Source organism: Hakea prostrata, chromosome 11 (assembly GCF_041222555.1).
Source record: "Hakea prostrata isolate BN-2017 chromosome 11, UWA_Hpros_2, whole genome shotgun sequence".
NCBI lineage: Eukaryota > Viridiplantae > Streptophyta > Magnoliopsida > Proteales > Proteaceae > Hakea > Hakea prostrata.
This window is the reverse complement of record NC_142610.1, coordinates 2766951-2790368: the sequence shown is the minus strand read 5'-3', so window position 1 is coordinate 2790368 and position 23418 is coordinate 2766951. Positions and strand designations below refer to the sequence as shown.

Genomic DNA, 23418 nt, shown 5'->3' with positions numbered 1-23418 from the left:
TGGTAAGATCCATACTTCTTAGTGGAGAAGTCATGGTTCGACCCTTGCGGATGACAAGCATCCCATGTAATCAAGGTGCGCACAAGTTGGCCGGATGAACCTCAGATACCAAAAAAAAAAAAAAAAAAAAAAAACTTTAATTTTGAGGGTGGCTCCGTTGATAAAAAAACTAATGCCTCCAAATCCAAATGGTAGGTTAGAGTTTGAATTTTCTCGCGAATGGGTGTAGCCCAAGTCCCCAACTTCTATTATGTAATACCCCATCCCAATTAGGGATGTAAACGGACCGGATTTGGATCGGATAGTAGTAATACCATATTCACATTCCCTATTATATTCGATCGGATTCGGATAATATCCTATCGATTTTCGGACGAATTTAGTCGATTCGGATCATAATCGGATAGTTATTTTCTTGAGTAGATTTCTTCTAAATGGGCATGAATATAGATTGAATACAAGTTTTCGACTACCTATTTACATCTTTACCCTTTTATTTGTAAGGGCTATGTTTGAAATTTAAAAATTTAGCAACTTTGATAGCTATTTTAGTAGAAAATGTAGAAAAATAGTCACATATCACAAGTAAAAAATTTATAAAAATAAGAATAATAAATCAAAATAAGTAAATTAATTGGATAGTTTTATTGGACGGATAATAGTTGGTAAGAAAGGGGTATACCATATCCGCATCCTATTAGTAATCGGACGGATTTGAATACCCTTAAATGGATGCGGATGTGAATGCGAATTCGAAGCGGATTTCGGTTATCCATTTACACCCCTATTTCCAATCCCAGTACGTAGGGGTGTCAATGGTGCGGTTTGGGGCGGTTTGGGACTGGGCTTAACGGTTTCGAGGCTGAAAAATACCTAGCCCAAACACGGCCCATTAGCAAAATAACGGTTTCAGGCGGTTTCGGTTTGGTGTGGTTTGGGGTTCGGGTTAACTAACGGTTTAGATTCGGGTTGATTAACGGTTTATGGTGTATAAGAAAAAGAACAAGAAGAAACAATTGAGCATCCTACAACGAAAGCGAAAATTATATGAAAAGTAAAGTTGCTATTGATAAATTTCCATTAAAAAAACCCACCCATTTTGGAAAAATCAAGAACCTAGATATTAAGTAGTAAAATGATAATTTGATTTTTGAATTCATGTTTAATTTTTTTAATTGTCTATACCAACTACCTAATGGTAATATAATAATTCAAATATTATTTAATGTAAAATTACAAAACGGGTTATAACGGGTTGGTGCGGGCTCCAACACCCTCAGCCCAATTACGGCCCATTAAAGTTTGATTCAGGCTATAATGGACCGGTGCGGTTTTAGCGGTTCAAACTACAAATTGACACCCTACTTACGTAAAATATCGCCAGTTCACCCCAAAAAACAGAGGAAGAAAAAAAAACTACCTCTGGATCGGACCTGGCGTAGGGCTGAGCCCTAACATCCTGAGCAAGCTTCGGGCTTTCACAGAATACCCAACGCAGCCTTGTAGCACCCGTACGCTTGGAACTTTAAATTCTAATCAAGACGACAAAGCCGAAGAAAGGTTCTGGATGGAATATCGGTGAGCCATCTCGCTGAACAACGACGCCGAAATCACAGTAACGAGTGCTGTGCCTCTCTGAACGGTTCATGCATGAGCCATTTATCTCGATTACAACCTTCGTTTGATGATCAAACATCCTCGGAAGAACCCTATATCTCAGTTCGATTAGGACATGACGACCTCCCTTCCAGTGGATATTTTGCGTTTATTTCAGTGCAGTATGATACAGTTTAGAGATCTGAAATCATAAAGTCGGAGTTGCTACGAGTTTATTTCGACTCTCCATTTGATTTTTGTCTCTGTCATTGGTTTCGATCTCTGGATATGGCGGCTGGACAGGTCGTTATGCGCGCAAAGTATAAGACATCTGTTAAAGATCCTGGCAACCCAGGGGTGATTAAGATGGTTGGTATTTGAACTGAATTAGTTCAACTTCGGTCTTTTTTGCCCCTCTGGTTGGAGATTGTTGCTTCAGCTTTTATATTTGATTCGGAATTTTGCTGAACCATTCGCACTATTTGATGTGTTCATCGGTGTTATTGTGCAAGGGGAAAACATTGAGTTGATAAGAACATAAACACCTTGTCATGTAAATCAACTAGTGTTATTCATTTAAAATATTGGAACCTACTTGCTCAGAACACACTTTTATGTGGTTGAAATTGATAATTATTTTGGGAGAGCTTAATTAAATACATCGAACCTCTAAATGGTATTGTGAATTCTTTTCTTACATTGAATTCATAAATGCCTGTATTTAAGCAAATGCCTATATTTAAGCCTGCTGGTTCTTGACTGTTTAGTCCCGTTGCCTTTAATCATACTTCCCAAATGACTATGCTGACATTACGATTTTTATTCATTGTGCAGACCTGGGACAAATTTACATTTACTCCAAACGATCCAAGGTCACCTGGGAAGCTTGATGTGGGATTTAGATCCATTAAAGGTATTTCTCTTTGTATTTTCCTGCGCAGGAATTCTTGATGTTTGTCAGAAGATGTTATTGGTAATAGTTCTTTTCTTTTGGTTGTTTGGGTACTAGTTCTGACAATTCTCTCAAACAAGTGTATTTTCTAATAGCATGATGATTCAGTTTTACGTTTTCTTTTTGGAGTTCTGCAAGCATGGACTACTTGTTTGTGATGCTGGAATGGTCACTTGCACTGTGTAAGATAGCAACTTATGGAAGGAAGGGCAACTGGAAGTGTTATTATCTAAACCATTTTCAGCTTGTTTGAGAATGTATACCCAGTGAGTGATGCTCCTGCCACCACGGGGTCTGGGGTTGGGAGACTTTGTGGAGTGGTTGTTTACTTTTGTGCTGAGGTCTACCACCCTATATCATCAACTCTTTTGTATTATAAATCAAAAGATAGACAAATGTGACTGCTGGCAACTGGTTAGTTCAATTATGTGGCACAACTTAAATGCATATTCACATTTTGACTTTTGAGGATGAGGATATATATTGATGCAAGAAAGATAGATACATTGTGATGTGAACCAAATTCTAGGGTTGAGCTGTTGGAATATTGCTCTAGAATCAAGCTTACTCCAGGATCCTCATTCCTGAGACTCAGCAGTCTTCTAAGGCTGTAAGTGCCTTTGGTGGAAGGGTTTTGGGTGGATTTAGGGTTTGCAAGGGTTGGGTTAGGGTTTAGAGGATTCGGCCTGGCTAGGGGCATGTTTTTATGTTTAAGGCTTGAAACCTTGCTGCAAGCCTGTAATTATGGTTTCAAATCTGAAAGTGTAATGAGGTTTAGGTTTTAAAGGAATATAGCACAAATGGGAAGGATTCTAGGGTTCATCTAGTCTAGCAATAATGCTCTAGCTAATATTTTGTAATTTCAGAAGTGATCCTTAGGATTGGAGTTAGGAAAATAGGTCTGCTAGTTGGATTCGGACTCTAGAGGTATCGGCTAAGGTTACGGTTTGGAGGGGAGGTAGAAAAGGTGTAGGAGAAGTAATCATAGAAAGGTTCAGGGTTTGATTGAGTGGTTTGGGAATTATGAGAGTTTTAATGAAACTAGGTTTAGGGTTTCTAGAGGATGAAGATGAATTGCAGAAATTTTCCAAACCTAATGAAGGAAGGTTTGGTGGGGGAAAGTGGGAAACTACAAGCAGGCATTGGGCTTAAGGGAGGGTGATCCTATAGGGGAAGGGAGGGATTCAATGGGGTAGGGAATCTAGGGTTTTAGGGGCGAGGGAGGTTGCTGCTGCTGTAGGAAGAAGGGGGAGAAATGGTGGTTTGCACAATGTCTAGGGAGGTGGGAGAGGGCAGGGAAGGGGCTGGGGTTAAACTTACTTGAAGAGGTGTCTTGGAGCAGCTGTACTACTTGAAGATAGTTGCTGGAAATTGAAAAAAACTGCAGAACACTCGTGCTTGAAGAGGTTGCTGCTGCTGTAGGAAGAAGGGGGAGAAATTGTGGTTTGCACAATGTCTAGGGAGGTGGCAGAGGGTAGGGAAGGGGCTGGGGTTAAACTTACTTGAAGAGGTGTCTTGGAGCTGCTGCACTACTTGAAGATAGTTGCTGGAAATTGAAGAAAACTGCAGAGCACTCACTCTTGTAGCTGCCGTAGGCTTCCCCAAGGGAAACCCACGACTTCTCTTGCCTTAAACTCTCAATCGATATTTACTAATTCAATTCAACTTGCTAATTACAAAGAATGAAGGCTTATTTATTGCCTCTAAAAAGAAAACACACTAGGACTCAACTTAGGAAACCAACTTGGATTTTAACTTGCAATCCAATTCTAATTAAGACTATTACTTGACTAAGGACTCTGGCTTATACAAGGATTCTAAAAATATCTTACACTAGGAAGATCCAAAATGGAATCTAAGAGTAGATATCGAATCCTTGCAAGAACAAGGATGACACTGGAGGACTCCTTCACAACTTAGGAATCCTACCCTGATAAGGACTCCTCAGTAACTTCCAAAATAATGACTCTGCAAAAATAAAAGTAGATTTAGGGTCCCACTAACATGCTGGATACAATGACACCCCAATAGTATTATTGGACTCAAAACAAGATACCAAATACCCCCGGTATGATTAGGGGCCGTAGGGTTTAGGAAAAGTAATGCTAGGCCCTATGCTGCCCTTGGAAATGATTTACATCACATTGAGTCCTTTCCAATTAAACCATGAAAAATGTCATTCAGCAGTTCTATATGTCAGTATTTGTTCAATCCGGTGGCAGTGAAAGCACTTGAAGCTGATTGATGTATCTGGGGTTGGACCCCCCAAAATGAGTCCAAATTGGGCCGAAGTCCATTTGGCTTTAGAAGGCAAACCAGGGGGGGCAAATCTAATCTAGGGGCAACATAGTCATTTTAGTCCCTAGTTTGAGTAGTCTTAGGCTGCTTTAAATTCTGAATTTTTATTTCTGTTTTATTTTGTTGGGAGTCTTAGTTATTGAGTCTGAGTTGATCCTTGTTTGCAAGTTGATTTGTTAGAGGCTAATTTAATAAGTTTAGGTTGCTTTGTAACCAAGCAACCTATTTCGAGTCAGCGTCTGTTGTTTAGGCCATAAATAACTTCTTTCACTTCGTAATTTTGAGATTGGATTAGGGCCTGTTTGGTTACATGAGTCTGGAGATTTCAAATCTATGGAGTTATAATTTATAAAATTAGATGTTTGGTTGTGGAATGAAATTTGTGGATTCATCCTAAAAAACTATTTGATCAACGTGATTTTTGTGAATTTGCAAATGTATAGCTTTTTTGAAATCTTTGGATTTCACCCCTTACCCATAAATCTACAGATTCACGTTTTTAGTGTAAAAAGGTGAATCTCTAGATTTCATGAATCTAGAGATTTTTACAACCAAACGGGTATAATTCTCAGATTCATGAATCCAGAGATTTCAAATCTTTGGATTCATGTAACCAAACAGGCCCTTAATGAATGAATGAAGTTTGAGAAAATTCGACTTGGGAAGTCGTGGGATCCCTTGGAGGGTGACCTGCAGCTGGGTAGGAAGATTACCCTACCGTCAACTTTCTTTTTCTTCTTCAAACAAGCTTTTAGAAATTCCACCAAGCAACAACCTTTCAAGTACAATTCCAGCACTTCAACAGCAATCCACAAGTAAGTCAGACCATTCCCCCACCCTCCTCTGTCCGTAGCCTTCCCCTTCCCTTTCCTTGATCTGAAATCCTGGAATCACCCTCTGCAGTCGTAGCTGCCCTGTCCCAATTCCCTTTTGTTTGTCCTAGATACTACCCTAACCCCATCGCAGACTCTTGCTGCCCCTTCCCCTATTAAGTCCAACTCTTGCCCCTTTCCAACCCCTAGGAACCTTCTTCTTTCTTCCCACGTTTGCAATCCTAACCCTATTAGGAAACCCATATTCCCAGCCCCAATTGGACCCTTTTGACTTCCCTTTAGGTCGACCTTAAGCCTAGAATATAATCCTACTCTTATTTACCCCAATTCAGCCCTAGTTTTGGAGTTTAAACAAAAAACCTGCAATTCATCTTCTTCATTGGATTGCAGAAATTTCAGATTTCCAGATTTCTTTAATCCTTCCAAAACCCTAGTTTCCCTGATCTTTAGACTCCCAAATTCTAACCCTAGAATGTCAATTACCTTAAGAACACCTCCGCACAACCCCATGTCCATTCCAGTACTGAAAACCTAGTTTGAAATTTTTCTTCAATTCATCTTCTCCATTGAAGTTGCAGAAAATTTCTTATTTTTTTTCTTCCAGATTTTCTGAAAACCTAATTACTTCAGCCCCAACTGTCAGATCTGCCCTAAAACTTAAACGCTTGACCCTAAGTCTAAAACTATCAAACCAGCAAACCCTCTGTCCACAACCAACCCATCTGAAACTCTAAACCTAGTCCTAATTAGTCTAGGACTTGATCTCAAGTCTGAATTCTGAATTCCCTTATTAATTTCAGATCTGAAGTTAAACTCCAGCAGCTTTGAAATCCCTTTTAGACCTTGGCCGAAACATCAGAGACTCCCTATTTGCTGCTGCAACTTGAATTAGAAGATCCTGAAGATAACCCAAAACCTGGGTTTACATCACTGATTTGCCAACAGAAGATTACATGGTATCCTGCTTTAAATAAATAAATACATGTGACCACAATTGTTAGACCACTTATTGTTTCTTAAGGTTTGTTGGTTTTCAATTTTCATGTGGATAAAAAGGTACTAGTGGTGCATACTTGCAAAATGAGTCCCCTATGATATCAATGTTATTGCATTTAGGTTAGTTGGTTATTTGGGTTAGGCATATTGATGCAGGACAACCAGCCAGGAATCATATCAAACCGGCATTGAAGTTCACTTCAAACCAGCCAGCTGGTCCAACTAGAAGGTCTGCTTGCTCCACAATTTTGACCAATCAACCTGGACTGCTACAATGGGACAAAACATGAAGAAGGGAGTCCAACATACTGTTCAAGTGAACGGTATCACAACCCATTATTTGGCATATCGGGTATATCTACAAAGGATTTTGTGGGGCCTAAGATCAGATTACATGAAGATTTTATTCTTGGGAGATTATAGGACCTTAGTTTAGTTTCTGATTTTAGTTAGTTTCTATTTCCAGAAGATTTTATTGTCACTATTAAATAGGATTTTTTTTCCATTTCGGTCTACTAAGTTTCTATTTCTTATAAAACTCCAGCCAAACTAGAAATAGGCCTTTGCATTGCATTAAAAAGAAGACTTGGAGGTTAAAAAAAGGATGAATTGAGGCTTTAACATTGTGTTTTTGCAGCCCCTCCACCCTTCTCTCCTCTTGACTTCTTCTAATTATGAGTGTTCTTCTCCTTTCTCCCCTTCTTCAAGTCTAACTCTTCTCAAATTTCCCCTTCTTTCTCCTATCCTCTTTATCCTACTTTCTTCTCTATTCCGTCCCTCATGGTCTCATTACATACATTTGGAAGAATCTGTTGGTGGTGCCTGGAGGACTACAATATGGAACATGCTGCTGCATTTGTTCCCTCATTTAGACCTGCCAAAGGTAAACGGTATCAGCTCCAGGCTCTAGAGTTTCATGTAGCTTTTTAGGTTGGTCTTGCGTATTCTTCTCATTGTGCAAGGGAGTGAGTTTGCTTCAGATGGTAGAGATATTACACACATATGTATTAAGCATGCATGTCTTGTCTATAATCCACTCCTTAGTACTTCTGCCATTCTTTTCTTTGTTTCTTGGCACTTTCTTACGTCCAGTTTTTTTTTTTTTTTAATTAATCTTCTTGGGGTCTTTCATGATTTCTTAGGTCACAAGTTCAGCAAGGAGGGATCAAAACAGGCACTATTGAATCTTACACAGGATCAGGTTTGCAGCAACTAGTTAAATCCTATGTCTTGTATGGCTTTGACTGCAATATCATGCATGTCTTTGTTTTATATTGATTGGCCTTGAATGCCTTGACAATGCGAGTTGTTGGGCTTTAAACTGATTGAGCTCAAATAGGCTGTACCTGGATTCGTTTAATTCTGATCTAATTATATCTTATATCTGATCCACAATACAATAGATTACGCATTTATGCTTTGAATTTGAATTTGATCAATAAACTTGAAGTTTTTGTTAGATTGGGTTAACAAAGCAGATACATGGACTTAAAATATGTATTGCTAGATAAATGCATTTAAATTTTGTCTGTATGTGTCCAACTTTTTTTCCAATGCAGAATGTTGCTGATGCCGCTGTTGCACTTGCCTATATGGGTAGGGGTAGGGTAATGCTATAGATGGGCCAGATGTCAAATCTCTTGGCTTATCTGAGATGCATGGTTCACCATCTCTGGGGTTTTTGGAGTTGCTTTTCCGTGTACTCTCAAGTTCTTATGTTATTTCAACACATAGCAATGTTTGAGTGGACCAAAAATTACCCCTTGATGGAGCCTTTGGATGTGTTCATTTTATCCTGTGTCCTTTGCTATATCTATATTCCCCCTACACTGCGGTAGCTAAAGCCGCATGTACACACACATGCATCCCTGCTGCTTTGGGCTCTGAATTAGTCCAATGGTGCTTCAGCACAGGAGCTGTACTTTCGAATTGTATTTGTTCTGTAGTCCATCTTTGGATGTCAAAATTCGTTTGACACTATTCCTTATTATAGGGTGGAGGTTACATTTTCGAGTTTGACAAGTTCTCTGATCGTGATGTGTGCCGAGATTTCGTGGGTAAGTTCCAATCTTGATTGCTATTATGACACACAACTCAACTTTGGGGAAAGGAACTTGTTTTTAATTTATGTTCTTCTGAAATGTATGTTGACTTTTGTTTAGATTGCTAATTTATGTCCTTTTTGTTTATATTATTTAATGGAATCAGTACAATTCATGCAGCCCTTGAGCCCAGTATGTTCATTGCTTGCGTTGGTCTCCTTTAAGTGTTGCATGTGGAGCCTAGTATATTTTTTTATTGTTTTAAATTCACAAGTTAAGATAATGTGTTTATTTTTCAAGATTTTCTCTTAAAATGAATAAATAGAAAATCAGCTGTAAAAAATGTAAGGAATCCAAAGGCGAAATAGAATAGAAGAAAGGAGATTTGCCAAATTTCTAAATTCCCAACTGCAACTATTATCAGAGTAAAAAAAAAAATATTGTATTCAATTTGCATTCATATCCATTTAGGAGGTTCTGTATAAAAAAATAATTATCTGAAAACTGTCTGGTTCCGCCTGCATCCATCCAAAAGCTAATAGGATTTCGTCTGAATCTGTATGAATTCATTTTGATGTGGATATGGCAATACCACTATCCAATCTAAATCTGATTCGTTTATGCCCCTAATTTTGATGCACAATACACTGTTTGTATCTTTCCGAAAGGTCTTCTATTTCTCATTTAATGTGTGGTACTGGGTAGTGAATTTGTTTTTGATGGAGACTTTGAAGGGGAAACCAAAGTTAATACTAGACTGAAAAATCAGGAAGAGCCAGAGAAAATGCAAACTTAAAAATATAGAGATTATTTTTTGGTGCATGGTTTTGACTGTGCATGTAATGGAAAGATGTCTAGTGATCCATGTATATTAGATGCTCCTTCTGATATAGTCCTAGATTGGTAGGAGACAAATCAGGAGCCAGTATTCAGGATCTATTATGTAGCAACATAGTTCTAGTAGGTCAAAACAGGGCAGGGGTCCACTTGAGTGCTAGGGTTTAGGGTTGGGCATTTGCTGATAATGTCTGCTTGATGAATTTGGAGTTTCAGCAAAACTAAGGTTTCATGGGTATTGAAAATGGGAAGTGATGAAATTGTAGGTTCTTTTTTTCTTTTTTGTGGGGTTGGAAAAAGAGGGGGGGGGGTTTACATAGACGGGGCCAACAAAGATAAACTACAATGAAATAGCAACTAGATCTGCCTGTCGGTTTCCAGTTGTTTAGACTTTAACCATATCTAAAGGGTCTTTTTTTTTTGGGGGGGGGGGGATGCAAAGCATGTGATTAAAATATGATGGGTTTAATGGCTGGATTTAAAATTATCTGGATTTTATTGAATTAGTGGTTCAGGGATTAACTTGGAAGTTTAGGGTTTTTGCTAGACAGACTTGGGCCAACTTTCATCAAAGATCAAAGGAGTGGAGAGGGTTATTGGAACCAGATTTAAGATGTTTTGATGGTCAATGAGTGGTGGTGTTGGAAAACGAAAAGTAAAGGGGGAAATTTGGGAATTTTGAAGGTTAAAAGTAGAACAATGGGGCTGGGAATGCTTTGAACTTACTGTTGTTGCAAAAGTACTTCGAGAGCAGATTGTTTAATAGAGCATCTCCTTGAACTTGCAATAAATTTCAGCAACATGAAGGGGAAGAAATCACAAAAAATGCTTCTTTTTTTAAAGAGGAGGGAGGTGTTGCATGATGGCACATTGAGGAAGACAACTGTGAATCTGTGATGCCACCTGTGCTGGGCTGCATCTGATTAGTGTTCCCTAACTGACATTCCATTCTCTGCATTGAGTTCCCTTCACTGCCATTGATTTTTCCATACTGTAATAGACAAGGTCTTCTGAGCTCTCTCTTTCTGTGATGAAGAGTGGCTAATATGAGAAGAAGATGGTCACACAACCATGCTATGACATTGTGCCTCACAAGTACCAGTAAACTGAACTCAAAATTCTACTGATCGATTTGTTTTCCGTTCCTCCTCTATTATAAGTTACTGTCTTATATTAAATACTTGAAAATAAACTCTTATGCTAGAAAGTAATGACCTGACCCAATCCTTAACCTGCTAGGTAGTGCAAACGGACTAGGATATTGAATTAGAATAAAAGCAGAGTCACTTACAAGTTACAACTTAAAAGCGAATGTTCCCCTTCCCCAACACCCCCCCCCCAACACCCCCTCCAAAAAAAGAAAAAAAAAAGAAAAGAGAAAGAATAATTCCAAAATGAGTATTAGTAGAGTGCTATTTAAAACCAGCTAAATCGTTTATTTTAAACATAAACTCAAATTGTGGAAATTAGAATACCTAATTTTCTGTACAACCTTATTATACAGATTAGGCCCATAAAGTCACATGTTACATTGAAAACTCATGGGGTCAGATGCCCAACTTGTATTGAACCCAACCCTAGATTTATTCCTAGGAAAATAAGCCCAATTTGGCAATGAATCTGGATCACCTTCCATGGATCATGTTTGACTTGCCTCATCTGCCTTCAAAAATTTAATCTAAAAAGGAGGATAAAGAAGATGTTATACTTCATAGAACTTCTGCCTCCTTAAACCTTGTTACTCCTTGAAGCATTAAATACAAATTTATCAAAGTATTCTGCCCTGATCCTTTGTCCTGAGATGTAAGCCCTTCTCTTTTCCTCTTCCTCTTTTTACTAACCTAAATCTCTCCTCTTCTTAACACATGCAATAGGTCTTTTGGTATTACAAATTTACAATGCATTTGTTTGTATCTTCTTGAACAATGTAAGAAATTGGCTTACCTAAAGATTTATGCTTTGTTTTCTCTTGGAATAGGTAAAATTCTAGGGAAACTTCAGTCTACTGTTCCATCTGGACAGGATGCTAAAGTGGTTTCAGAAAGATCTCCAGCTATGGTTCAAGATGAACAACTTAGTCCAGAAGAAATGGAGCGTCGAATGAAGTTGTTGCGAGATGATAGGTGAAGTTTCTTTTGATATCCAAAATATATGTGCTAATATGACGTAAATCATTTCCAGGGGTAGCATCAGGTCTAAGGTTGCTCCCCCAGAACCTATGGCCCCTAATCCCACCAGGGATATTTTGGTCATTTTGGTAAGTCCAAGATTAGGGTGTCATTGGGTCCAGCGTGCTGTTGGACCCTAGATCTATTTTTATTTTTGCAATTGAGTCATTATTTTATGAGTTATTAAAGAGTCCTTGTTAAGGTAGGATTCCTAGTTTGTGAAGGAGTTCTCTAGTGTTGTCCTACGTCTTGCAACGTTCCCATATCTACTCTTAGAATTCAATTTGGACTTTTCTAGAGTGAGATATGAAGGTTCCCTGTGTGAGTTAAATTACTAAGAGTCTTAATTAGATTTTGTGTGCAAGTTAGAGTCCTAGTATGTTATCTTTTGGAAGTTGATTGCTATTTTGTTTTCCTTAATGTATGCTATAAATAAGCCAGTCTTGAGTTATTGAATATAATTAGAAATTGAAGGAAGAGTGGAGTCGTGGATTCCTAAGAGGAATCCCACAGCTGTGTGTGTGATAATTCTGCAATTCTTCTTCTAAGTTTCCCTCCTTCAAGCCTGGGGAAGCAACCTAACTCAAGCATTAAAGCAGTTTCAAGTTTCCCCCATTCAAGCAAGTTCAAACCAGCTCCTATCTCCCACGCAACCTCCCCAGTTCCCCCTTCTTCCCGACAGTAGCAGCAGCCTCCCTTCCCTTTAAAACCCTAGATCCTCTACCACATTCAACCCCGTCTTTCCCCTATAGGATTGCACCTTCCCCTAAACCCTTTTTCTACTATTAGTTTCCCCATTATACCTACATTAGGTTTGAAATTTCCCGCACTTCATCTTCAACCTCTAGAAACCCTAAACCCTAGTTTCACTAGAACAACTATAACTCCTTAAACTCTTTGTCAGACTCCAAACCCTTTTAGGATTACCTTCTCCTAGACCTTCTCTTCCTCCTGCTACAAATCTTAATAACCCACACCTGTTGAATCCTGATCCAAGTAGGTGACATAATTTGGAAATCCTAATTCTTTAGGATTAAATCTGAAATTACAAAATAAAAACAACAGCATTATTCCTGACCTAGACGAATCCTAGTATCCTTCCATTCAGCCCTAGATTCCTTTCAAACCTAATCCTAGGTACAATTTTACAATTTCAGATCTGGAACCGTAATTACAGCAAGTTTCAACCCTTAATCATAAAAACCTTAAGTCCCCTAGCCTGGCCAAAACCTATTTCTAACACTGAGGAGCCCTGGCTTCCATCTAGTGCTGCAAAAATCCTATATCAAAGGCAATTACAGCCCTAGATGACTGCTGATTCTAAGGGAAGAGAATCCTGGAGTGAGCTTCATTCTAGGGCAATAATCCAGTGACTAAACCTAATATTTGGTTCACATCAAGTACCTTTGATACAGTCTCATGGCTAAACTGCCGTGACCCTTGTGACCATCCAGACCAATATGCACTAATCTAAGTCCCTGGTATTCTCTTTTTTTTTTTTTTTTTGGGGGGGGGGGGTGCTTTCTAATAGGTTTGCAGGAATTTATGTTATTTGGGAGGATAGTATCATTTACCTTTTTCTCTGTATTATTTTTATTGTTTTCTTGAGTTGGTTGCATCTAAGGGATGGAGCAACTGTTTAGTTACCTAAGTATTTGAGTTTCTTTCCTCTTTATATATGTAACCGTTGACGAGGTAAACGGATTGGAATGCAAAGACAATTAAAGTTGAGTTGTATCACGGGCATATGTGCATTGGCCTCCGCTTCTATCTAATACTCATTCTTTTTGAAAGGACCATACCGAGTGCTCAAGGCTCCCATGTGATGTTTCTATCTAACCATCATCAATAAATATAATCCCCACTCATCTTCTCTCATATTACCAATAACCCTCTGAAACATTTGTTTATTACAAGTTTGAGATTCCCCTTTAAAACTTGTGATAAATTACAGATTTTGCCACTACTTTGTGTCTTGGTTACTTGGAACTGTGATGGGCCCTTATAGCAAACCCAGCTGAGGAATGTCTAGGGTTCCCCCATTAATCTTTAGTGTTTCTTATAGTTGTATGCTTCGAATTTTAGCTTCTATCCAGGTTTCACTGTCCATTTTTTAGTGTCTTTCATGGTGGAGGTATGTGCTTCGAATTTTAACGTTCATGTTTGTCAGTTTAGAGTTGAAAACATTAAATACATAAATTCAGGTTATTTTCCTGTTTATCTTGTTGGCATGCCAATAAAATATGGTATATGGCATTCCTATGTAATAGGAATAACCTTCTGCATGATACTTAGGGAACTTGGTTCATAAGATAACAAGATTACATCCTTCTTTGATCTATTCTGTTTTGATTTTGATAGTTTGACCCATTTCCTGTTTAAATTCATGAGACAGATTCTCCGATCTTGTAGCAGCTTGCTTTGTAAAGATCAGAATCAGTATGCATTAGTTTGCATGACCTGCCTTTATGCTAATCTTATTCATATCACCTATTCTGACTTCCTTATTGGGTCTCATAGAGGTTGGAGCATTCAATACATATATTTCTTCACCTGCTGAACTGTTTGAACTGTGTGGCAGTTTATTCAGTTGTTTCAGTTACTAGACTTCCCCAAGTTTGGACTAGAGTTGCCACCTCTCCTAGAACCAGAATGATTATTCCTGCTTGGTGAATCTAGGATTCTTATCATCCCTGATTGTTGTTGAACTGTTAACTTCCCTGCCTGTTTGTGCTCTGGGCATATTGAATGTTTATTCTTACAAATGCAGTGCCCATTTCATTAGTGAATAAAGTGGAGGCTTTCAGTTTTTCTGTTAACCTTTTTGCCTTCTCTTCATTTTGGACTGGAGTGTCAGTAGACATGGGAAGGGAACAGGCGAAGTGTGTCTGTCTGACCCATGGGGCAATGCTCCGTAATGCCCCAATGCAGTTGAATCAATCCAAAGATTCTTTGCATTGGACAAAGATCCAAGATATTCAGGGAGCCCTGGATGGGGATGAGTGATTGTCTTCAATAGTTATTTGTCACTTTGGCCACTCTACCCAAAGTTCACGGTTTCACAAGTCCAAATCTTGCACCATATGGGTGCTTTCTATGTAATGCTGCAATGCATGTCTGCGTAGTTGTTTTTATGGTAGCTGATAATCCTCTGCTTTGTTTTGCGTTTTCTCCCTGTTGTTCCTTTTATCAATTTCCATTGCTTTCAGTAGGAAAAAAATTTCTACAAGTTCAATGAACAGATATAATGAGATATTATGGGCTGTCATGTTTAAAATGATCATGCTCTATCTTGTCACCCCTTAATAATTGATTAACCTCAAGGTCTGTTCCCTCTGTAGAACCATTATTTAAGCATTGTTTTATTTCATTTCCTTTGAATTATTTTCTTTGATTTATTGTTTTGTCACTAAGAGGATACTTAACAGTGAGCTGCAGAAATTGCACAAGGAATTTGTCATTACTGGCATCTTGACAGAAGCTGAATTCTGGGCGACAAGGAAGGTAATTGTCCTTAAGGACCGTGTGCTATCTTTATCATATTTGAACTCTAAAATTTCATGAATACCTTCTCTTCTTTTGGGGATTAGTCTACTTTCTTATATACAAAGTTGTTCTGATATCTTTTTCTGTTGATATTGAGGGAATGATTTTGAGATACATAACAGTCAAATGTCCTAAGAGGGCAGACCTTGGTGCAATAGTTAGGTTGCTCTATTGTGACCAAGTGGTCATGGATGTCCCTTTTCCCTAGTAGTAAAGTGTCCTAATTATATCTTTTGGTGCAGAAATTGCTTGATGCTGATGGCCGGAAAACATCAAAACAACAAGTGGGGTTCAAAAGTGCAATGCTTGCTGATGTTAGGCCACTAACTGATGGACGGGTACAGCACAGAACCTCTACTCTGCTTTTCTTACTGATATTCAAAGCATCAAACCTCTCTTGTTCCTGCTTTCAAGTTCTACTTTCTACTCTGCTTTGCGAAGGACATTCATGCAATGTAGACCTGTAAACAGATTGGATTTGGCTTGGATACATTGCTATTTGTATCTGAATCAAATAAGCAAAGCCGCTATCTAACTGCGACCCGATATCTGGCGGAAATTTACAGAAGGCATCTGAATTCAAGTCGGGAACTATATTGGATATCCAATAATTATCCGATCCGATGAACTATTCGATTACTGATTGTTGATTGTCATTTTTTGATTCCGATTTCCAATATTTGGTTGCCATTTTCCGGTTTTCAAATCCAATCATCAACCTTTTTAGAGTGGAAAAAAATGGTTTAGTCTAATGGTTTTTCCATAGTTTGGCCAATCTGCTATGGATAATTATGGGATTTAGGGGTGAATTCAACCTATTAAGTAGGGTTAACTGGGTAGACTTTACTACATATCAAAATTCACTTTGTGAGATAGCATTTAAAATTTAAACATGCTATACAACATTTTACTCTTAACGAGATATTGTCCGATTCGATAAGCAATTATCCAAACCCAAATCTGGTTGCTTATTGGACGGATATGGATATATGTCATTATGTCCCGGTGAGAAAATTTCTAAATTTAGACACCCTTAAACAAATATGAATGTGAATTCGGATGTGGATTTTGGCCAACCATTTACAGATCTAGTGCAATGTTTATGGCAAGATTTTTCCTTTACTCACCAGTCCACTACCTATGGATGGAGAAAGGTGATGTTGCATCTTTAACCATTGGATATCTAGGTAGTATCTGAACTGGCTTTTCTCAAGTCTTAGGCTCCAACTTAAGTATATATCCTCCCATATCAGGCATGCACTCTTTCATTAGTCCTGGAAACTTCATGCTCTGCTTTGATAATTTGGGCCATTTGGCCAACTCCGTTTGAGCTGAAACTTGATATGAGAGGAGGGAATACTGAGGTCTATCTCCTTACGAAAATTTGGCCCCATCCTACTTGCTAAGTGGCAGAACTAGGTTTAATGGATGGCATGTTGAGAAAAAAACCGTTATGATTATTTGTAAGACTGACTTATTTTTCCAGGTACCTTTTGCTTATCCTAACTGTCATGAAACCTTATGTCTTTTTTGTTTTTTTAATTGTTCTGTTGGCAGACGAATAAGGTTACATTTAGCCTGACTCCAGAGATCATTCACCAGGTATGATATATTTGTATCTTTACTTCTTTAGTAGTTTGCCAGACAGTTCCTGGAGACCCAGGGAGAAGGGTCTTTTGTTTTTGTGTGTGTGTTTTTTTTTTTTTTTTTTGGAAGGGGGGGGGGGGGAGTCTGAAGCCAAAAACATCATAACCACTACATTTCATTAGAAGCAAAAACCAGGCAAGGACGATTTGTCAACAAAGGGGATCGGGCTACAGAAGCTTTAGAAGATAACTTGGACATTCTGGGATCTCAACTTCCAGTGGACCATCAATAACCTAAACACTGCTCACAACAGAAACAACCATCAAGGTTCATGAGCTCAATCTAACCAACTGCTTATTATATTATTCATTTCTTCTGAGCCTTACCCTTGTTATTTATTTATTTTGAGAGCTACATACCCTTCTTTTTAGTACATCAGCTTTGGCAATTTCATTGCCTGTATAGAATATTCATCAGATCGTGCTTTCTCTTAGTACCACTTTTTGAAGCCTTTTGGAGTGGCGTAAATCTCCTGGAGCAAGCTAAACAACTTTGTGAATACCATGAAGTCATTTCCTTCTAGATGCTTCAAATAATCACCCCTTCTAACTCCTCAAATCTTAATCATGAGATTTCTTGTCAAGTGAGGATAGATTTACAATCCTACATTCTTTCGGGCCCACATTTTGAGATACATTCTGACATATGGTTTCTCCCTAGCATCCTGTGTTGTTGATTGTTGTAGGCACTCTTACCGCATTTCACATGTTAGTGGTGGATCTAGCCTTTTGGCAAACTGTATTGTGATGTGTGCAAGGTTATCTTGGTTTCAAGGCTGGTTTCAACTAGCCAAAAAACTGAGAAATGGCCAAGATGGGTCAAAACCATGTCGGAACCAGGGATTTTTGTAGTCATGTTCAAAGTCAAACTGGTTGAAAATACCAAAACCTGTTGAAACTTGCCAAAACTGCTGAAATTGGGCTGGTTGAAATTATTTAAATTAGGTCATAACTTGCCATTTGTTGTTTGAAACTACGAATTTTTTTAAGTATTTGGTGAAACTATGAAAGTTCCAGATATTGTTGAAACTTGTATAACTTGGGACTTTTAAAACTAGCACATGATTCCTTCTCGGTTTCTTGGGAAACTGAGAGTTAACCAGAATTTGGCCCATTTTGGTGAAAACATGAACCATGGATGTGTGAGTTTTCCTATGCCATAATCTGTCTTCTCTGATATCTCAACAACCCACATCCCGTTGTTCTAGACTCCTACGGTAGGGAGGTTGATTATACTAGGGGACATTTCATGGCATCAAGACTGGTTGAGATTAATTCTTTATTAGTGGATGGATATTCTTGGTCATTGTATTTATATGTAGAGCTTGATGAGCAAGCATCAAAGTCAAGAAATCCATTATATTCACATGCATGCCTTCTTCTTTTGACTTGCCCTCTTGTTATTGGAACTCAAAAAATCATTTTTCCTCATGGAAACTTCTTCCTAATTGACTCCATAAACATCAATATCTATCATTCACCTCTTCATGTATGATTTAGTCATCTGTTGCTGACCACGATTACTCATGTAATTCTGTGTATTACATACTTTTGATTCTTTGTTCCTTTATCGTTGTCCATATTCCCAAATTTCATAGCCCCTGATCCTGACCTAGGAACAAATTTCGGTCAAAACTAGGATTTTGACCCAATAAAAGGACGAAATTTTTTAGGTTTTGACTGAAATTTCGGTAAAAACATATGATTTTTTTTTAAATTTTGACCTTAGGTTTTGGGCCTTATATGACATTCATTTCATCTGATTTCTTGCCTCCTACCTAGTTAAAACATAATAAACACAATGGAACTAGTATTTGCCCAAAAAAAAAAACCACTGAAAATTTATCATTCAAGTATACTAACAAATGACTGGTTCCGACAAGTACAAACTGTATTGCGTACAGGCATAGAATCATCAACATATATGAATTGTTTGATAGAATGGTTACACATACAAGAAGTCAACAAAATAAAATGACTAACTAGATCAAGTGATGGTGTCTTACATGTATTAAGTTGAAACCCATATGTCATATATACATATGTATTTCAAAATACATAATTTAGAAAATAATTATTAAAATCAGAAATTGAAAAAAATGGTAGCAAATTAAAAAAATAAAATTTAACAAAACACAATCATAGATCATAGTCCTAGGCTAAACATATATTAATTTCAAGGCAATACAAGATCATTTAAGGCAAAAAAAGAGAGGATAAAGTTAGGAACTGTTGGGTATGGTTCATGCTTCACATTCTATTTTTGTCGGAGTTTCCTTTGGCTGTTGTGGCTTAGGAGGTGTTTGGAGGCAAAAGATCATCAAAAGATGTGCTTGAAGGCAAAGGAATCATGGAAATTAGGTAAAACTGGGATATAAATCAACAAAAACTGAGATAAAACAAGTTGGAATGGTCAAAATTTCGGTCGAAACCTATACATTTTTCGAAATAATTGGAATTTTGTTTCAATTTTAAAAAATGCAGGCATTTCGGTCGAAATTCGGTCGAAATTTCGACTGAAATTTCTTCTATGATCCTGACAATCAAATATCAAAATTCTTAATTCTCTTAGGCTGCGTTTGTTTGCAAAGGTGGGGTGGGAAAAAAAAACATGTGGGTCCCACATGTAGTGGGGTGAGGGAGAAGAAAAGGAAAGGAAAGGGTTTTATGGAAAAGTGATCAGGTGGGTCCCACTTTTTTACTTTTCCCAACTTTCCCACAAATCCCACCAAATATGTGGGGTTTAAATAGCTGGGGTGGGGTTGAGCTCACAGAGACAAGGTTCCTTGATTCAAGGAACCTTGTTTCCCACTTTCCCACCCCAAGCAACCAAACACTCTACCATTTTAGGATTTAAAGGAAAAGTAAGAAATTTACACATTTTTCAAGAATTTTCCCACCCCTTTTTTCCCACCCCACCTTTATTCCAGCAAACAAACGCAGCCTTAAGGGGAAAGGTTTCCCACTGCACTAGTGTACAATTGCCCTGTCACACGGATTTTGCCTGGTTTTTTCTCTCCTACCATGACCATGTGAAACTCATGTAAATGGTACCACACGTCAGAAATCCCCCCCCCCCCCCAAAAAAAAATAATAATAAAAAATGTTGTGGCAAACCCTCTCCCCTTCTAAATTATGCACTCTGTAGCTAGCAGCAACTCACTGCCCTCCCCCACCGTAAGTCGGGTCTTTCCATAGAAGTATTGGAGGTTCTTCTTTCTTTTTTTTTTTTTTTTTTTTTTGGGGGGGGGGGAGGATGAATAGAAATATTGGAGGCTGGCAATGGAATGTGTATTAGACAGGGAACACATTATTGTTTATGCACAACTACTTAATATTGATTAGAACTTTCGGTAATTGTGATTCACAGATATTTGCTGAAAAACCTGCTGTCCACCGAGCATTTCTGAGTTTAGTTCAAACAAACAAGGTAAGGAATAAATTCTACACTTTTTATTGTTGCAAGCACTTAACTGTGAGGAAATACTTCACTCCCCCGTTATTACTATTACTATGATGTCTGTGAGTTGTGATGTTAGTTTTGGTCATTTGATTTCCCTGAGTCCCTCTGTAATTAATTTTTTGGTTTCTAGTTGTCAGAAAAGGATTTCTGGACAAAATATTGTAGAGCTGAATACCTCCATAGGACCAAAAATGCTGTTGCAGCTGCAGCAGAGGCTGCAGAAGATGAGGAGCTTGCCGTTTTCTTAAAGGATGATGACATTTTGGCAAAGGAAACTCGGCAAAAGGTGCTTTTCTCGTAAGACGGTTCTCATAAGTAGTGATTCTAATGTGCTGCATATGTCCTTTTCTGACTCAGATGTTCTGCTCTTTTTTTTTTTTTTTTTTTTTGAGTTTTTATTTACAGATCAGACGGGTTGATCCAACACTTGATATGGAAGCTGATGAAGGGGATGATTACATGCATATTTTGGTAAGCTAAAGTTCTGTTTTTGCACCATTACTACCTTGCCATGACCTTTATTCCAAAGGACTCTCCTTTCTCTCTACATCACTGGATGAATGATGACATTACTTCATTGAGGCTTCTTATTTATAATTGCTGGACGAATGTTGACATTGCTTTTTGAGGTTTCTCATCTATGTATTCTTTTGGTGCTAGATTGCTGGTTTTGAAGTCTCCAGTATTTTATTTCCTAATTCAGACAAAAAGCTTCAGGATCTCTCTTGTTCTTTTGTCAATATTGTTTAAATCTTCCTCTTTTGTGGCTATGATTTGCATAGAATTTGCTAATTAATACCTTCAATCAAAATATGAACCAGTAAACTGATTACAGGGGCAAGGGAACTCATTACTCTCCATCTATGACCACCCCAAATATGATCCTCAAACAAACCCCAACTCAGAAACCTGAAAATTGACTGAAAACTCAAAACTCTTAGAATAACACCAAACTCTATTGGGAAATAGGTTATAGAAAGGATAAGAAGCCCTCAAAAGGTGCGGATGATCTGAGAGTGGTTTGCGAGTAATCTTGGTAACATGATCTTATATTCTCATGGGCAGAGATCTCCCAGATGGAAAACTCAAATTGAATTTCCAACAAATGGGTACCCCCCAAAACTGTAGTCAAGTTTCACACTGGGTAGACTCAACATACCCTGAAATATGTTCCAATCTAATATCTAGATTATGAGTAATCAGGAAATCAAATTCTTGATATCTCAGGTCTGCAGGTTTGAGGTGACTATTGAGTAGGAATCAATAAAGTGATCTGATCCACCAAAGCAAGTTTGAGTTTTTCTCTAGAATTACCATTGGTGTTGCAAATGCTGAGACATCAGATCATGGATTCAAATACCTCCTAACTTTAGGTGTACTCCGAAACAGCATAAATTTACAGGGCCCATCTCAGGCCTTAAAAGTCCCACATCCATTAGAGCCATTGGAGACCCTAACAGGGCCTCAGCCTTGTCTGGAAACCCCTTGTGTTAGTTCTGTTTTCTAAAGTTCCAGGCAGCACTGATCCTTCTTTGAGCTTGATAGGCTCCTACTGTCGTGTGTATAGGCGCAAGCAGAGACAAATGGGATCAAAAGCAAAGGAGCATTCTAATTAACGGAAAAGGAGAACAAGTTGGACCAACACACACATGTATATGGAGCAGCCCTGACTTAGGCAGAGAATGTTGGAGGCAGGTGTAAGGCAATGAGTGGGGGAGTGAGAGCTTTTTGTAGAGACACTGTTTAATAGAGTAGAAGAAGAACAAAGAGTTGTGGAGTTTTTGGTTTCTGTAAGTGTAGGGACAGGAAAGTCTTGTAGAGGGAGAGTAGTGTATTCTCTCTGGTATTTTTGTGAGTTTCTCTGTAGTGCTACATTTGATTTTGAAGGAAGTGTAGTCATATGCTGTATTGAATCTCCTATTACTAAACTGAATGAAATACTAGCATATGGTAAGTTAGAGAGTAGATGAAGAGGAAACATCAGAACAGCGAGAGGAAGAAAGGAAGAAGTCTAGAGGAAAGCCTAGGAGGCCTTACTCATCATGTAAGCCTCCTATAGTCAATATTTTTATTTATAGAAGAGTCCAGCGATTACTTGTATAGGAGATCAAACGAAAAAGAAAACTTGGATTCTTGAATCAAAGTAACGCCAACTCGAGGCCCCCCAAATTGCCCTATTCTACCAATCATGCCTTTCGAACACTCCCCCTCAAGATGAAGCATAGAGATTAAACATGCCCAGCTTGTTGCAAATATAGTCAATGCTGGCAGCCCCAAGGACTTTGTGAGTAAATCCACCAATTGTTCTCCTGTACGAATATGCTTTGGAGAAATCAATACTTCTTGCAGCTTTTCATGAACAAAGTGATAGTTAACTTCAATATATTTTGCACGTTCATGAAACACCGGCTTAGTTTCAATGTGAATAGATGCCTGATTATCACTCCATATTGTCATAGAGGAGTTATCACCAAAGCTTAGCTCTTTCAACATGTGTTTGGTTCATATCAACTCACAAAGTGACCTGTTCTATAGCTTTATACTCAGACTCTGCACTTGACCTAGTCACAATAGTTTGTTTGTTACTCTTCCAAAATACAAGATTACCACCAATCAACGTGTGCGAGCCTGTGGCTAACCTCCTATCTACCAGTGATCCAACCCTATCTGCATCGAAAAACCCTTTAACTCTTTGATGCAGAATTGAAGACATATTTAAGAAAGAAGAAGCCCATTGGGTCAAGCCCATCAAAGGTTTAAAATTATCACTCAAATCAGCCCATGACTTTCATGGGCTAAGGCTATTTTAGTGGGTTAAAGTTAGCCCACATATTCATGGTCTAGACCTAAGCCCAAGTCTAGTTCTTGAAAAGTCAATAAAAGGGGATGTGTTTTGAAAATAAAAGAACTCTTTGTCAAAGGAGTTTTTCTTGTCAAGAGTTAGGTAGTAGTTGAGTTATTAATAGGTAATGTGGTGTTAGCTAGTGGTTGGATGTTACCATTAATGTTTATGTCTCTTTATAATGCTATATAAAGAGACT

The 23418-nt window shown here is 38.2% G+C and overlaps 1 protein-coding gene across 5 annotated transcripts in view; it reads left to right on the top strand.

The window, feature by feature from the left end:
• The first annotated feature begins 1397 nt into the window (after positions 1 to 1397).
• LOC148999580 (general transcription and DNA repair factor IIH subunit TFB1-1-like) overlaps positions 1398 to 23418 on the top strand; it is a 38548-nt gene continuing 16527 nt past the window's right edge. For all 5 annotated transcript variants that reach the window (XR_016170740.1, XR_016170739.1, XM_089140096.1 and 2 more), the window contains exons 1-11: positions 1398 to 1965; positions 2431 to 2509; positions 7818 to 7876; positions 8669 to 8732; positions 11533 to 11677; positions 15151 to 15226; positions 15511 to 15606; positions 16826 to 16870; positions 20285 to 20344; positions 20508 to 20663; positions 20783 to 20848. Coding sequence is in view for 3 of the 5 variants with exons in the window: in XM_089140096.1 (XP_088996222.1) it covers positions 1885 to 1965; positions 2431 to 2509; positions 7818 to 7876; positions 8669 to 8732; positions 11533 to 11677; positions 15151 to 15226; positions 15511 to 15606; positions 16826 to 16870; positions 20285 to 20344; positions 20508 to 20663; positions 20783 to 20848 (927 nt within the window). In the remaining 2 variants the exon portion in view is untranslated. The remainder of the gene's footprint in view (positions 1966 to 2430; positions 2510 to 7817; positions 7877 to 8668; positions 8733 to 11532; positions 11678 to 15150; positions 15227 to 15510; positions 15607 to 16825; positions 16871 to 20284; positions 20345 to 20507; positions 20664 to 20782; positions 20849 to 23418) is intronic.